Source organism: Callospermophilus lateralis, chromosome 4 (genome assembly GCF_048772815.1).
Source record: "Callospermophilus lateralis isolate mCalLat2 chromosome 4, mCalLat2.hap1, whole genome shotgun sequence".
Classification (NCBI taxonomy): Eukaryota; Metazoa; Chordata; class Mammalia; order Rodentia; family Sciuridae; genus Callospermophilus; species Callospermophilus lateralis.
The window spans coordinates 129,663,533-129,679,882 of NC_135308.1; the positions used below are offsets into that span (position 1 = coordinate 129,663,533).

At 32.2% G+C, this 16,350-nt stretch overlaps 1 protein-coding gene across 10 annotated transcripts in view; it reads right to left on the minus strand.

Moving 5' to 3' along the window:
* Positions 1–16,350, minus strand: part of Ppp1r12a (protein phosphatase 1 regulatory subunit 12A) — a 132,675-nt gene that overhangs the window by 13,687 nt on the left and 102,638 nt on the right. For all 10 annotated transcript variants that reach the window (XM_076854911.1, XM_076854907.1, XM_076854902.1 and 7 more), the window contains 7 exons: positions 13,088–13,178; positions 11,820–12,020; positions 11,419–11,587; positions 8,557–8,678; positions 5,173–5,238; positions 1,338–1,354; positions 168–303 (listed from right to left, as the gene is read on the minus strand). In XM_076854911.1, coding sequence (XP_076711026.1) covers positions 168–303; positions 1,338–1,354; positions 5,173–5,238; positions 8,557–8,678; positions 11,419–11,587; positions 11,820–12,020; positions 13,088–13,178 — 802 coding nt within the window. The remainder of the gene's footprint in view (positions 1–167; positions 304–1,337; positions 1,355–5,172; positions 5,239–8,556; positions 8,679–11,418; positions 11,588–11,819; positions 12,021–13,087; positions 13,179–16,350) is intronic.

Here is a 16,350-nt window from a genome sequence, read left to right on the forward strand (position 1 = left end):
CTTTCCTTTAAAAACAAACAGCTATTTATATTCTATCTACCATTACATACCAAAAACGAAAAATGAAAGTTATTTCAAGATATAAGTTTTCTAGAATGATACTGAAATGTATTTTTCAACATAAAAGATAATTTATTTTTAATTAAAAATATAAGTAACCCAAGTACCTTTTTAAAGTCTGTTGAGTCGTCCTTTTCTAGCCTGCTACTATATGGTTTTCTTTCTTCTAAGTAACTATACGATCCGGAGCGACCCAGCAAGGAATCATACCGATCACTAGCTGAAGTGGAACTGGTTTCATATCTTCAAAAGATAGGTTATAGTCAAAAACTTTATTACAGGCTTTCTTTCACAAATTACATACATTCTAGCATATGTTAATTCAATATTCCAAAATAGTCTCCCTAATTTATCTTATCAATTTTTGATAAAGGGATTTTAAAAATACTATTAACTTATATTATTTGAAGATTCAAAATCTCTATATCCAAAAGTCAGAGATGGTTTTACATTTGATAAACTATTTATAAAGTTTTAAATTATATATTTTCCCACATTTTAACATCCCTGACATCAAAATGTGGCTTTTAATTGATAGCATAATTTAAATGGCAGCACCTTTCCTTTGTAAGTGGCATATGCTGATGTTTTAAATTAATAACATCTTAGATTTGATAAAATACAGTGTATCCAAAGTGATAGATAGTGGGGTTTGCCCTAATCAGGAAGAATATATCTTTACTTTTAATTGTGAATCCTTTTATTATCTAATTTTGAATTCAGTTACCTTTTCTGATAAATGCTATGGTTTCTGCATTTTAATTTAAGAGAATCATCAATATATAAAACACATTCTTGTTTTTATAGAACTTTGGTTAACAATTATGGGTAAGAGAAATAAACTGAGAATAGACTGAAGGACAGTAATTTTGAGTTAGATGAAACTTTTAAACATATCTTCATTTTCTTTTACTAAAGCAGGGTTAAGGGAAGAGATACTAAATATCTAACCAAATAAATTTTTGGATAAGTGTGTATTTCATCAGTCCCTGATGTTAATAATGAAACAGTCAAAGCTGAAATAACTTAGGAAACTCTGGAAAACGTTTCACTATTGCAAAGATGTGGGAAAAACTTTCTTCCCTTATAGTGACTTACTATGACCAATAAACTAAAAGTAAAGCCTTTAACAAAGAAAAGCTAATAATAGGGATTGGGTCATTTAAATTTCTATAGGTTTTTAAAAATTACCCAACTCATTATAAACTTACAAAATACATAAATATTAGCAACATATTTCTAGAAAAGATAAAAATGAGAAAAAAAGTAAAGCATACCTAGAAATGGAATCCATCTAAAAAGAAAAAAACAGACATACTAAATTTGATGCTTTCATTTCATTAAACTATTAACTGATGACTGAACAAGTGAACTTAATTGACATTAACAATGTTTCACACTACTAAACAATTTGCTAAATATGCTTTAATGTGGTTGTTAGAATGAAATTATAGAATAAAAGCATCACTGTATATTTTTATATGCACAATACCATATGGTTACATTTGTGAATTTCTTTTGTGAATTCATACAAACACCACCACATGTAGTTTTTTAACTAGAAGAAAAAATAAGGAGAGACTAAAAACAATGTATCTATTACTTATACTCAGGAAAAGAAAGTGACATGTTTACATTTAAGAAATGTCAAGTTTACTATGTGACAAAGTAAATAAAACAACAATTTTATTCATTTTTGGTTTTGAGGCCTGGGAACCATCATTCTATTTTTTCTGAGTATGACTTCTATAGATGTATGCATAAATGAAATCATGTAGTATGTCTTTTTGTGTTCTGCTTATTTCACCAAGCATGTCCTCACTCCCTATATCATAAAATCCTTCTTCCAGAATAAAAATATTCTTCTAATTTTTCTGTTTGCTAAAAGTTCATAAAAGTACATGGTATACAAAGTTCCTCTGTAGTTCCTCATTGTCCATCCCTTAGACAACCACTGCTAACATTTTTCATACATACAAGATTTATGTGAATACACAAAATACTTATTTATGCACATGCATTTTATTTAATCTACTCCCTGAGAATAGACATTTAGAGTGTTTTCATTATTTTGCTTTACAGGCAATGCTGCTAGTTTTATCTTTATGTACTCGATTTATATCCTTGGAAAAAATTTCTCAAAGCAGAAGTGCTAACTTAAAAACAAATGAACATTTCCTTAATGCTTCTGATATGTATTGTAAAGCTGATCTCCAAAAAAGCTCAATTTATTATAGTTCTAAGACTTTATATATGTGATCATGCACATATATCATATTAGTAGTCATACCAATATGAGCATTATTAACTTTTTATCAATTTCCATTTTATACTGTCATGCCTTTAGTTATTAATGAGCTAGAATACATTTTGCAGCTTCTTGGTCATTTGTATTTTTATTTTTGTAAAATTTTAAATTTCATTACATTCTGTTCCCCATTTATGTATGTATAAATGTATGTATGTATATATACTGGATTTGTGAATATACTTTTAAAAAGTCATATAAGTAACATGCAGTTTTAAAAAGACACAGAGGCATTCAATAATAAAAAGGATATCAAACTTTGTCTCAATACACTTATTTAGTTTTTACTGATCCTCAAATATTAAACATTTAATGTTAGAAAAGGCTACAATTATTTACTTTTAAACTGAACAACTTTGTGTCATCTAAGTTTAATAAAGGTATCTTTTCTGCTATATTCCAGCTTTACATGCTTAAATAATCAAACTTTTTTTTTTTAAATTGGTGTCATACTTGTTTTAAATTGATTTATCACCAATATTCTTTGTGTGCTAAAATTTTTTACCATTCAATAGCTTAAGGAAAACAAATCACAATAACCAAAGCAACAGAAACCCAATTTTTGGAAATAATGAACAATGATATGACAAAGTAATTCAAATTATGTTATAAAATTTCATCTTAATTTTATTTTTATATGCTGAAAGTAAATTCAGTTTTACATTTAATTCAGAACTTTTCAGTGACTTCTTAGCATCTAAAAATTTACTTTTCTTCAATCAAACAAACACATGCCAGAAAGTCATCTGTCAATGTGTTTAGATTGGATTAAAAAAAACTGTTTAGAAGCTTTGTTGTTGAAGACATTTTTGAGGTAATTATAAGGTCACTTCAGAAAGTGACATAAGAAGAATTTTGCTCCTCACATTTTTTCAAAGAAGTTAGGGCCAATGCTATTAGTTTTCAAAAGAGAACAGCACACTTATTGGGAGAAGAACTGTAGTAAGACATTGCAGAAGACATTGTGGGTCAGCATCTTTACTCCATCCTTCCTTTTCCTCAAGGTATAGCAGTCATTAAGGTTTAGATGAGATGATGATATATAGCCCATACTAGGAGCAAGATGGCCCTAACACCTCAGTGGTAGACATGTCTAACCTAAGCCAACTATAATTCCATACCTATGAGATAAATTATTTTGAAGACGAAGCTAACATATAAAACTATAAAACATTACCAGAGTACAATAATGTATTGATATCCAGTTTGGGTTGGATTTTCTATTACTTGTGACTAAAAGAATGCTAGCACAAAGTAAGATCTATAGACTCTTCTATTTAAGACAAAAATTATTTAAATTGTTTGGAACTAAGAAAACTTTTTTTCTAGAAACAATGTTCTAAGAATCTTAATGTATTTCATGCATAATTTTTACAGTAAAATTTAAACACAGTATATGCTTCAAAGTTACACCTTTGTAAGTCAGAAACTTCTCCTTTCCACCCAGCTTGAGGAAGGTGGGTCTGTGTGATAAGTCAGTTAGAAGTGTCAGCTGGGGATGTTTTACTAATTTCCTCTCTCTTGTTTACCTGTCCACTTTTTTACCCATTGAGAGATGGGAATTCATAGAGTACAACTGGGAAAGGAAATGATGGGAGAATTTGTTACAATAGAATATAAAGAAGGGACAGAGATGAATTGGGGGAGTTTTAACAACTGATATGCAAAAGGTTTAATTGACAGACGTGACAAAGCTTTACCGCTGCAATAATTTACTCTCAGTACTAATTCACTCCTCAATCTATCTGACTACCTAAATATAAGAGTATCTTTTTTCTTTATTTAATTTTTTTTTGTAGTTGTAGATGGACAGCATACCTTTATTTGTTTATTTTTATGTGGTGCTGAGGATCGAACCCAGTGCTTCACACATGCTAGGCAAGCGCACTGCCACTGAGCTATAGCCCCCACCCCTTAAAAGTATCTTTTGAGTTAAAATAGGAACACTTGGCTCTAATGGTAATGATATAGTCACATACCATAGGCAACTAGCTTTTGGTTGCTTCACATTACTCTACATACTTCCATGCAGACTGAAAGGATTGTGCTATCTCTATTAAGGAACCCCAAGACAAAATGAAGAAGATAACATCAACATGACTGAGATGATATTTCAGGCCAGATAGTGGCAACTAATGTTGGCAGTCCCTATGTGAATAGAACTAAAGTATTTGATCTTTCTGCATACCCAAACAATAGCAAATGGGGAGGGTAAAAAAGGCAAGGGGAAGAAACTCCCACTGCTTGTTATCTGTGCAACCTTAAGTCATTCAAAATTGCCTTAAACCCTTCATCACTACTGAGAGGGTAAAAAGCCTTTTTAAAAAAAAGATGGTTAGGAGTATCATTTCTAATAATCAATATAAAAGTTCTTTGGAGAAAGAAAGTTAGAGGTCCATTTCCTCTAGAACTTAACTTTACCATCTATAGAAATAAAAATCTGAGTCTGCTAGTTCTAGATTTCCACTACTTCTGAGAAGTACCCTTTAGGTATTTTCTTCTCAGCTCTGAAGGTTAAATTATATACAATAAACTATGTCCACTTGATGTGTTTTGGTAGGTGTTGTACATCCATGAAACTAGTACTACAATAGAGATCCAGAACATTTCTATCACCTCTTAAGATATCTTGTTTGTCCCTATTTAGTCCTTCTACCTTTAACCCTTAAGCAATCATTGATACTGTATCTCTGTAGATAGGTACAATATGCAATAACTGTTTTGTTTGAATTACTATAAATTAAACACAATTCAAAAGTAATCCTGTAAATATGAATATTCGATACAAAAATAATGCTATTTACCTGAGTTTCTTTTTTATTGGATCCTTCTTCTGTATCTGATTGTTGTTCTTGTTCATTTTCATCACTCTAAAATAGATTTATGAAATTAAAAAAAATGATTTTTAAATGGGAGTTTTTCAATCCTATTTAGAGAAAGCCTACTTTGTTGGCATGGCACAAACTAAGTAGGCTAGCGTATACGATGACAAAAACCTATCTAACATGTGGTTTAGGAAACATTTCTATTGAAGGTAAGGAAATGAAAATTTAAGGTAAGAAAGAAAGAAGATATTCTACTTTATATTATGATACTGTGTATGCTCCAATTAACTACTATTAAGCTACTCAAATATCATGAAGCAGCACAAAAAAATTATTTTATGTAAATAAAAGCTAGATTTGTTAAGTTTAGTAAGAGTTTCCCAACAGTCCTACTATGTTTAGGTGGGGTTCCTTCTAGAAATTTCTTGGGAGTACATGGAATAGAAAATGTAGGTCAGAATATGATAAATGTCTAGAATTCCAGATTATGCCTTCAAATATTCAAGAAATATAAAAGAGAAATTTGTGTTCAAACATATCTGGCTCAGGCTCCATATACAAATACTACAGGCTTTAAACTGGATAAACCTAGTTTCATATTAATACAGTTATTTTCAGCTATGTGATTTAAGGCAAATTAAAAATTTTTGAGCCACAGTTACCTCATACATAAAGTGAGGATATAAACTTTACAGAAGTATTCCAAAGATTACACAGAATCTTTGTAAAAGTTATTACTTTGATATGTGAGCTGGGCGCAGTGGCATACACCTGTAATCCTAACTGCTTGGGAGGCTAAGGCAGAAGGATCACAAATTCAAAGCCAGCCTTGGGGGCTGGAGTTGTGGCTCAGTGGTAGAGCGCTCGCCTAGCACGTGCGAGGCCCTGGGTTCAATATTCAGTACCACATAAAAATAAATAAAGGTATTGTGTCCAACTACAATTAAAAATTAAAAAACACCAGCCTCAGCAACTTAGCAAGGCCCTAAGTAACTCAACAGAATCTGTCTCTAAATAAAATATAAAAAAGGGCTGAGGATGTGACTCAGTGGTTAAGTGCCTCTGGGCTCAATCCCTAGTACCAAAAAAAGTATGTGAAGTTAGTTAATAAGTGAAGAAGAGAAAATGATGATGTGTTGCCACTAGTATGTCATGAACTGATTGCCTTTATGCATTGCTGTTTCATGGGAGAGCACAGGAACTGGGAAGAAAAAAGTGGGAAGGCTCAGAGTTCCTAAAAAGTTGTAACTAAGAAAAGGAAACAAATATTACGGTAGAGAAATGAGTTGCCTGACTACACACCACCCTTTCTTTAAGCTTTGGATTTTTGTACGTTGTCTGCTAAGGTGCAAACATGGGGCAATAAAAATAACAGGAATGAGTCCTGTGCTTTGATGGATGATTAGAACTCAATCAATGCTGGCTCAAATTAAAAAACAGTGGGACTGCCAATATGGGTCTGAGGAAGGATTCTTATAATGAGGGTCAAGTGCACGATTCCAGAAAGTGTACTTTTAAAGAAAGAATTGGTTTCAATAAAATTGGGGGGAAAAATACTAAGCAGCTTTGCCTATGTAGTAATTTCCAATACATATGAATTATTGAGAAAATAATTTTAAGTAATAAAACTTACCAAATGATAGGATGCTAAGAATACAAGGTTTTATTTTATTGTTTATGAAAAGTGTTAGTGGGCAATCCATTAAAATCAACCAGACATTATACATTTCCTGATGGAGGAATAAAATACATTGTTTAAGGACTACTAAACCAGAAACTGATCAATTCATTAACTCCAAGTACCAATTTACAGAAATATTTAAAAAAAAAAAAAACAAAACCCAGAGGACTATGGTAAATTACCCTTCAGAGATGTGATAACTCAGCTCCTTCAAAAATAATTGTTTTAGGTGTTGGGATTGTGGCTCAGTGGTAGAGTGCTCACCTAGCATGCATGAGGCACTGGGTTTGATTCTTAGCACCACATAAAAACAAAATAAAGATACTGTGTCCAACTAAAACTAAAAAAAAAGAAAAAAAAAGTTTTAAAAAAAGGGAGGCAGAATATTACCGATCAAAAGAAACTTTAAAAAATCAACCAATCATATGTGAATACTTTATTCACATCATGGCCAATACAAAAATAGTAAATCTCTTTAACTCCATTTAATACTTTCCCATATTTTGTGCAACTACATATACCACAAATAACATGCAGTTTTAAAATTTATCTTAACTCTTCATATATTTTAAACTATGTTATTTGTAGCACATGCAATATATTAATAAATGAATATGAACTGAAATTAAAAGATAAACCTGTTCAAAGAAATGTTGCCCTTAATACATTGTTATAAGTAGAACATAAAAGTATAGAAAAGATATATATGCATGGGCTAATCAAAAGAAAGCTTTCCAAAGAAGCAAACTTTAAGATAAAACATTATAGATAAAGAGGAACATGTAATGATTTAAGGGTCAATTCAATGGGAAAGCAGATAAGTTTATTTCTTTTTAGAAGAATGGGTAAAAGAGATTAAAACATCACAAAATTTACAGTTCTATTCAATGTTCTTCAAGAGCAAACAGCTAATTATGCTGTTACAAATCAGGATACTGGTTGACAATGAAAATGAGGATTGATAAAGCTCAAGAGAAAAAATACGGGGATATATGTATTGTTATTTTTAACACTAATTCCTTAAGCTATACTTTAATGAACTGTTTTTGCATATATATACTGGACTTCAATGAAAGGTTTCTTCTTTAAACAAATGGGAAAAAAAGAGGATAAAACGCATATTGTTTTGTTCTTCCATAGGTATATGTTGTAATAAAACACTATAAATTTCACTGTGCTTCCTCATAATTCATTTTGTATGTGAATAGTATTGGCAGGCATGCAACTGGGGATCTGGATAAAAATTTTTACTTGACTGTAGAAATTTGATAAAGAAAGCAGAGCCTCTACCTGGCATTTCGTGAGATGGAAATCACTGTTATATAAATCTTAAAATATTTGTGAAAACAAAATTATATGTACAACCTCTATTCCTTTCAAGAATCTCTAAAATAAAGAAGCGGTTTAGTAATTACATAATAATCAATATATGTACTCTGAGCAGCAACTATTATAATTTTTATTCCAAAGTTGGGACAGAACTGCTTGTACGTGATACCAAAAGTCTAACTATTTTTATCAAGAATTTTTCTTAGTTAACAGACTCAATTGAGAAAGTACAGTGATGAATTTAATAATATATAATAATGAGGCATATAGGTGATTGTTAGTATGTACTTTTAGAAACATTAAGTATACTATCAAATTTTAAAAATACTATACTAGTTTTAAAAGGTTCTTACATCTTGTGTCCAAAAAGACACTCCCGTAGATCTTCTTTTCTCTCTTGGTCTCCGTCGTTCTCTGATGGATTTAGGCTGTGATTTATCTTCACCTTCCTTCTCCTCTTCTTTTTTTTCTCCCTCTGTTAAGGATTGAAATAAAACATATGATAAAAATGTAACTTGACCGTATTTTAAAAGGTGTATATCAAAACAATTCTAGGTCAGCCTCTTTTGTGAAGCCTCCTATATTTCACAAATCGTAATTAATTTTTCCTCTCTCATTGTTCCTTATACACTTTCATATAAACATGCATTTCTATCTCCTGTTAAGATACATTCTTTTTTTTTTAATCCTTTAGTTGTAGATGGACACAAAACCTTTATTTTTTATTTTTATGTGGTGCTGAGGATCAAACCCAATGCCTCACATGTTCCAGGCAAGTGCTCTACCACTGAACCACAATCCCAGCACCTAGATACATTCGTAAATATCAGGATAAGAATGAATCATCTTCATTTTCCTAGTGCTTAAAAAAAAAAATTTGCTCAAAACAAAATAATATTTGCTAGAGAGATGGAATCCTGAAGTTCTTATTTTGTGATAGGGAGATAGTTGTTATGCCTAAATAATACTTCAAGAGAAAACCAAAGCAAAGCAAAACAAAACAAAACTCCCAAACCTATCTTAATGATGGGACAGGTAACAGGAATCATATAAATTTATCAGTTTCTGCTTCTACTACTGCCAGTCCTCATTTAGCAGTAATACGGTATTCTTTTCATTTCTGTTAGATACTATCTGAGAGCAAACCATTTTGTTCTGTAAAAGGTATTTACTTTAATTAAAAATAAATCAACATAAAATATTAGTCTTAAGATTCCTATTTCTTCCCTGCAACAGTTAAAATTACCTTAGGCTTAATACAAGAATATTAGAGTCTTTGAATATGCTTAAAAAGTAGACATAGAGAAAACCAAATGATTTATAAAAGACTGTGTGGTTAGTAGAGAGCTATAGCAAAAGACAACTCAAAATCAGTATTAGAGGAGTTCTTAAAACTGTTTTAGTATAATTTTATAACAAAAATCTGAAACTCCAATGCCTACAGTGCCCCATCCAGATATTTGGAATAATAAGTCAAAATGGGCTGGGAGAATGGGTAAATGTTACTACTTAGCTCCAGTCGACTGCTGACGTATTGCCAAATTTTTCAACTTTTTAATAAAAGCCAAAAAGTTTGAAATTTTATGTGAAATGTCCCTAAATCGTGGCTTAAAATGTCTACAAGTACTATATAGGTCTCACACATAGTAGTTTTTTCCTTTTGTAGTTGTAGATGGACAGAATGCCTTTATTTTATTTTATTTTTTATATTTTTATGTGGTGCTAAGGATCAAACCCAAAGAACTGAACCATTTCAATAATTAACAAAAGAAAATCTATCTGGAAATTAAGAAAAATTATTTTTCTGATGTTTATAGTACATAATTACTGATATTATCATAAGTAACACTATAAGATATAGCTTTTAAAATATAAAATGCCTATATTTAGGAATCATTTTATTTAACATTCACCTCTAAGATAAAGTAGTAATAATTAGAATTTTAATAGAAAGTTTATATCAAATAGGAAATGGTAATAATAAAAATTAATGAGCCAATATATACAGCTGAGAAAGAAATCCATTTTTAAAGAATTCATATGAAACTTTTGATTTAGTAATTGAAGTCATCCCAGAGTTGTGGCCCACATGGCCTGGAGTGTGGTCCATCAACTCTGAGCCTGCCACACCAGTAAGGGACTGAGGTGTGCTGGCCCAGGTCAGATATCTGCTCTGTACAGCACTACTGCCCTGAGTATCCACAATCCAACAACCTCAACATTCCACTTTCCTCTGAGAGGCAAACAAACAAACAAAACCACAAATGAGGCAGACCTGAATGGAAAGTTAACCAATAGAGTTACTGCTTTTCCAAACCCTGATTAGCATAAATCTGAATCAACAGCATCAACTAAGTGCTAAATAAACTCCTAGCCTAGCACACACAGAGGGCAACCTCCATGGGTTATCCTCTTGCCCTGCAAGAGTTCTGCTTCTGTTTTTCATGCCTTGAAAAAAGCCTATTCCTTTCTCTCTGGTCTTCCATTACCCCATGAATTTCATTCTTTGAATTTGCAAGACAAGAACTTAGAAGAAGTTGGTAGCAAGCTGCTATAGTCTACTGCAATACTGGAGAGCACAACTGCCATTCAGAGCTGCAATACTGAAGGCTACAACATACCATTCAATGGTAGTGGAAAAGAATCAGGTTTGGCTGGCTGTTACTCCTGGAGCTGAGGATGGAAGGCATCCCTTGCTGTAATTAGCTGTCTAACCCTAAAATGGGTTTTCTTGGCTGCAGAGGCCTCCAACTTAAAACATTCTATCCACCAACAGAATAAGTGAATGAAGTTTCATTTCAAACTCTCTAGTTTCACAAGGACATTAAGTATGTGAAGTGATTTTAGTTTAAAACAATTTCACAAGAAAATATTCTAAAAAGTAGGCAAGAAATAGCTTACAGCATGTGAAAAGTGCTACACCAATAAACCACTCTAAGAAATAGGCACCCATCAGGTTTTCTGTATTGACTTTTCTTTGTAGGCAGACACGAAGATTTTTGTAAAGTATTAGATTATAAAGATTCATATTAACTACAGATCACATCATTTTCTATATTTATTTTCTACTTTTTTCTCAACCTCACATTCTTTCTGTTTAGGCAGATAACTAACCATTTAGGTTGTATTAATTAGTTCCTAATTATCAGTTAGGAAAAATCAATTCAAAGGATTATTTAAATGAAACAAATTATTTTCAAAATTAGTCTTCTTACCTCTTTCATTTTCTTTAGTTAATCCTCTGGAGTAAGCAGAAGTTATACCTACAAGACTATTTGGCCTGTTTAGTTGACTTGAAGCATAGAGTGAACTGGTCATTGTAGGAAGGGCAGAGGATGCAGTGGTTGAACTTGAAGTTGATACTGGTCTATAACGTGGAAAAGTCTGTGAAACATTAAAATTAAAATCCACTTGAAATATTAAATACAACAAACATATAGAACACTTAAAGATTCATTTCAAAGGAAAAGTAGTTTTTCTAATCATGCCAAAGTAATTCAGAATGCAAGCTAAAATCCTTTCACATTTTCTATGTAAGGTTTCTTGGTATGTAAATCTCTGGTATACTTAGAATGATAAGAACTATTCATCCTATTCAACCCAGCTGTACTATTACCTCATCATATGTTCTAGAGTATTTTTGCTTATATTCATCTTCTCTAGATGTTTCTGACTCCTTCTTTTCTTCTTGTTTCTCCTTATCCTGTTTTTCTTTTTCCTCCTTTTCTTTTTCTTCATTTTCTTGCTCTCTGGTTCTGGTAGAACGACTTCTTCCTATTGTTTTTTCAGCTTCCTGAAGATCAGTCAATGTCACCCCCTACACACAAAAAGGGATAAATTAATTGTGGGATGCATTAAAAGTCCTATTGAAAGAATATTTTATAAAGATATATTAAATGTCAAATAATCATGTTTGAAATTGTTTTTTACACTGAAACAGTTTTTATGCAGCAAAGTGATTTATTTTAAGAAGTATCACCATGAGTAAGCACAAGGATAAATTCTGGGAAAGTTATAAATGTAAGAAAATGTCACAGTATTCAGAAATTTTATTAACAAAAAAGCGACATATGATAGGAATATAATTGTTCCCAAGATCAGAGGAAGAAAAGACAAAAATATACATTGTTTACATAATACATTACATACATTTATATCTATGAGTGTGTGAAGTATATGTAAATATACATGCACACACACAATAAGCTAAGGTTAAGATTTCAATATGAATAGTTCAGCTTGAAGGGTAAGTAATGGTAAAAAAATCAAACAACTGCTGTGGAGCTCCCCAACTATAAGAAAAGAAAGACACAAAGGGATATATAATAATCAGCAAGATAAAGAGGAAGTAAGAAGATAATGACTAACCTGGGAGACATTTTTCTCGTAATTGCATGTTAGATATACTTAATATTAAGAAGCCTTTTCTCTACCCCCTCCTACATCCAAATAGCCACAGAACTCTTTAATTTTTTAAAATTTTTTCTTTTAGTTGTAGATGGACACACTATCTTCGTTTTATTTATTTATTTTTTTATGTGGTGCTGAGGATCAAACCCAGCGCCTCACGAATGTGAGGCAAGCGCTCAACCACTGACCACCGAGCTTACAACCTCAGCCTTAATTAATTAATTCTAACACTTATCAATACTTACTCTGTCCTGGACCTCAAATTAGAAATGGGGAATTAAAAAAAAAATACTAAAAAAATTACAAAGGCATACAGCTAATCCAAGAATATAATATTAAAGTATAATCATATACAAAACCATGGGAGCATTTCTATAGTGACCTCTACCTTCAAAATTTATTCATATTAGTATATAGACATCAATATTTTCACAGCAAAGTAAAAGAAAATTTATTATTACATATTAAATATACCTGTGTTGATCTTCTAGACTGTCTTGCTTGTCTAGATCTTGCTTTTCTTTGGGATTCAGATTCTTCATCTCTAACAGGAGTGAGGTATGATCTATAGCAGTAAAGAAAAATTATTAGGGGGAGATATATATGTGAATATAAATTTATATCAATGTATGTGAATTAAACATGTAAGTTTAGCTTTTCATGTTTTAAGAAAAAGAATCTTCAGAAAACATTTGAATATACTCTATTTCTTTTTAGCTTAAAATTAATTGACATATTACAATTTAATTTTTTCCTCATTACATTTTAACCATATTATTTAATTTTAAGGAAGAACCACATTTATAAGAAGGATTTCAGGAACTGAAGATTAAAAATGTTACCTCTACTGAAGAGGTAAAAATATTTCATTTAGCAAAAGACCAACTTATCAGAATGAACAGGGAGTGATTTTTTTTGGTTTGTTTTTAACTGAGGAAACTCTTCCTCTTAGCCAAACAACATCCAAAAAAAGTCATAATCTAACTTCTACCGAGAAATAATTTATTCAATGTTAGTTCTCCAGTTTCCCCTAAAAATTTCCCTGTGTCCTAATACATTAGTGGGTTAAGTTCTAAGCATTTATGTATGTATGTATTTAACAAAAGTGGGGCCTTAAATTTTTCTGTACTCATACTGTTTTCAAATACTAGAAGACAGGTTATCAAATTCATTTTTATTTTTATTTATTTATTTTATTAGTTGTTCAAAACACTACAAAGCTCTTGACATATCATATTTCATACATTTGATTCAAGTGGGTTATGAACTCCCATTTTTATCCCGTATACAGATTTCAGAATCATATCGGTTACACATCCACGTTTTTACATACTGCTATACTAGTGTCTGTTGTATTCTGCTGCCTTTCCTATCCTCTATTATCCCCCCTCCCCTCCCCTCCCCTCTTCTCTCTCTACCCCATCTACTGTAATTCATTTCTCTCTCATTTTTTTCCCTTTCCCCTCACCTCCTCTTATATGCAATTTTGTGTAACAGTGTCTCCTTCCATTTCCATGCAATTTCCCTTCTCTCTCCCTTTCCCTCCCACCTCTTGTCCCTGTTTAATGGTAATCTTCTTCTCATGCTCTTCCTCCCTGCTCTGTTCTGAGTTGCCCTCCTTATATCAAAGAAGACATTTGGCATTTGTTTTTTAGGGATTGGCTAGCTTCACTAAGCATAATATGCTCTAATGCCATCCATTTCCCTGCAAATGCCATGATTTTGTCATTTTTTAGTGCTGAGTAATACTCCATTGTGTATAAATGCCACATTTTTTTAAATCCATTCATCTATTGAAGGGCATCTAGGTTGGTTCCACAGTCTAGCTATTGTAAAATGTGTTGCTATGAACATCAATGTAGCTGTATCCCTATAGTACGCTCTTTTAAGGTCTTTGGGGAATAGTCCGAGAAGGGGAATAGCTGGGTCAAATGGTGGTTCCATTTCCAGCTTTCCAAGGAATCTTCATACTGCTTTCCAAATTGGCCACACCATTTTGCAGTCCCACCAGCAATGTACAAGTGTACTCTTTTCTCTACATCCTCACCAGCACTTGTTGTTGTTTGACTTCGTAATGGCTGCCATTCTTACTGGAGTGAGATGGTATCTTAGGGTGGTTTTAATTTGCATTTCTCTGACTGCTAGAGATGGTGAGCATTTTTTTGTGTACTTGTTGACTGATTGTATGTCCTCCTCTGAGAAGTATCTGTTCAGGTCCTTGGCCCATTTGTTGATTGGGTTATTTGTCTTCTTATTATTTTTTTGAGTTCTTTGTATACTCTGGATATGAGGGCTCTATCTGAAGTGTGAGGAGTAAAAATTTGTTCCCAGGATGTAGGCTCCCTATTTACCTCTCTTATTGTTTCTCTTGCTGAGAAAAAACTTTTTAGTTTGAGTAAGTCCCATTTGTTGATTCTTGTCTTAAACTCGAATTTGGAGCCCGACCCCATAATATGTAGATTAGAGTCAACTTTTTCTTCTATCAGATGCAGAGTCTCTGGTTTGATATCAAGCTCCTTGATCCATTTTAACTTTTGTGCATGGCGAGAGAAAGGGATTCAGATTCATTTTGTTGCATATGGATTTCCAGTTTTCCCAGCGACATTTATTGAAGATGCTATCCTTTCTCCATTGCATGCTTTTAGCACCTTTGTCAAATATAAGATAGTTGTAATTTTGTGGATTGGTCTCTGTGGCCTTTATTCTGTACCAATGGTCCACCAGCCTGTTTTGGTATCAGTACCATGCTGTTTTTGTTACTATTGCTCTGTAGTATAGTTTGAAGTCTGGTATCGCTATACCGCCTGTTTCACTCTTCCTGCTTAGAATTGCTTTTGCTATTCTGGGTCTTTTATTTTCCAGATGAATTTCATGATTGCTTTATCTATTTCTACAAAAAATGCTGTTGGGATTTTGATTGGCATTGCATTAAACCTATAGAGAACTTTTGGTAATATCGCCATTTTGATGATGTTAGTTCTGCCTATCCATGAACAGGGTATATTTTTCCATCTTCTAAGATCTTCTTCTATTTCTCTCTTTAGGGTACTGTAGTTTTCATTGTATAAATCTTTCACCTCTTTTGTTAGGTTGATTCCTGAGTATTTTTTTTTTTTTTTTGAGGATATTGTGAATGGGGTGGTTGTCCTCATTTCCATTTCAGAAGATTTGTCGCTGATATACAGGAATGCCTTTGATTTATGTGTGTTGATTTTATATCCTGCCACTTTGCTGAATTCATTTATTAGCTCTAGTAGTTTCTTTGTAGAACCTTTTGGATCTGCTAGGTATAGAATCATGTTATCCGCAAATAGTGATAGTCAAATTCATTTTTAAATTGTCTATTCTCTAGGGTTTCTTTTCTTTTTCTTAATTTTTTTTTTTTTTTTTTTTTTTTTAGTTGTAGACGGACATAATATCTTTATTTATTTATTTTTATGTGGTGCTGAGGATCAAACCCAGTGCCTCACATGTGCAAGGCAGGCACTCTAGCACTGTGCTATAGTCCTAGCACTAGAGTCCTAATTTCTTAAGCCATTCCTCTTAGCCCCCCTTTTCCAGTTTCTTGTAACGTAATTTTAGATGACATGTGAAATTATCTGACTGATTTCTAGACTGCCAATGCCTTCTTTCAGCACAGTAGCTAGGACTGATGGCAAAATTTAGACTATGAAATGGTGAGTAAGCAGCACCACTACACTTTTGGCAATGTGCTTTTTTATTAATGATGTTGTTGG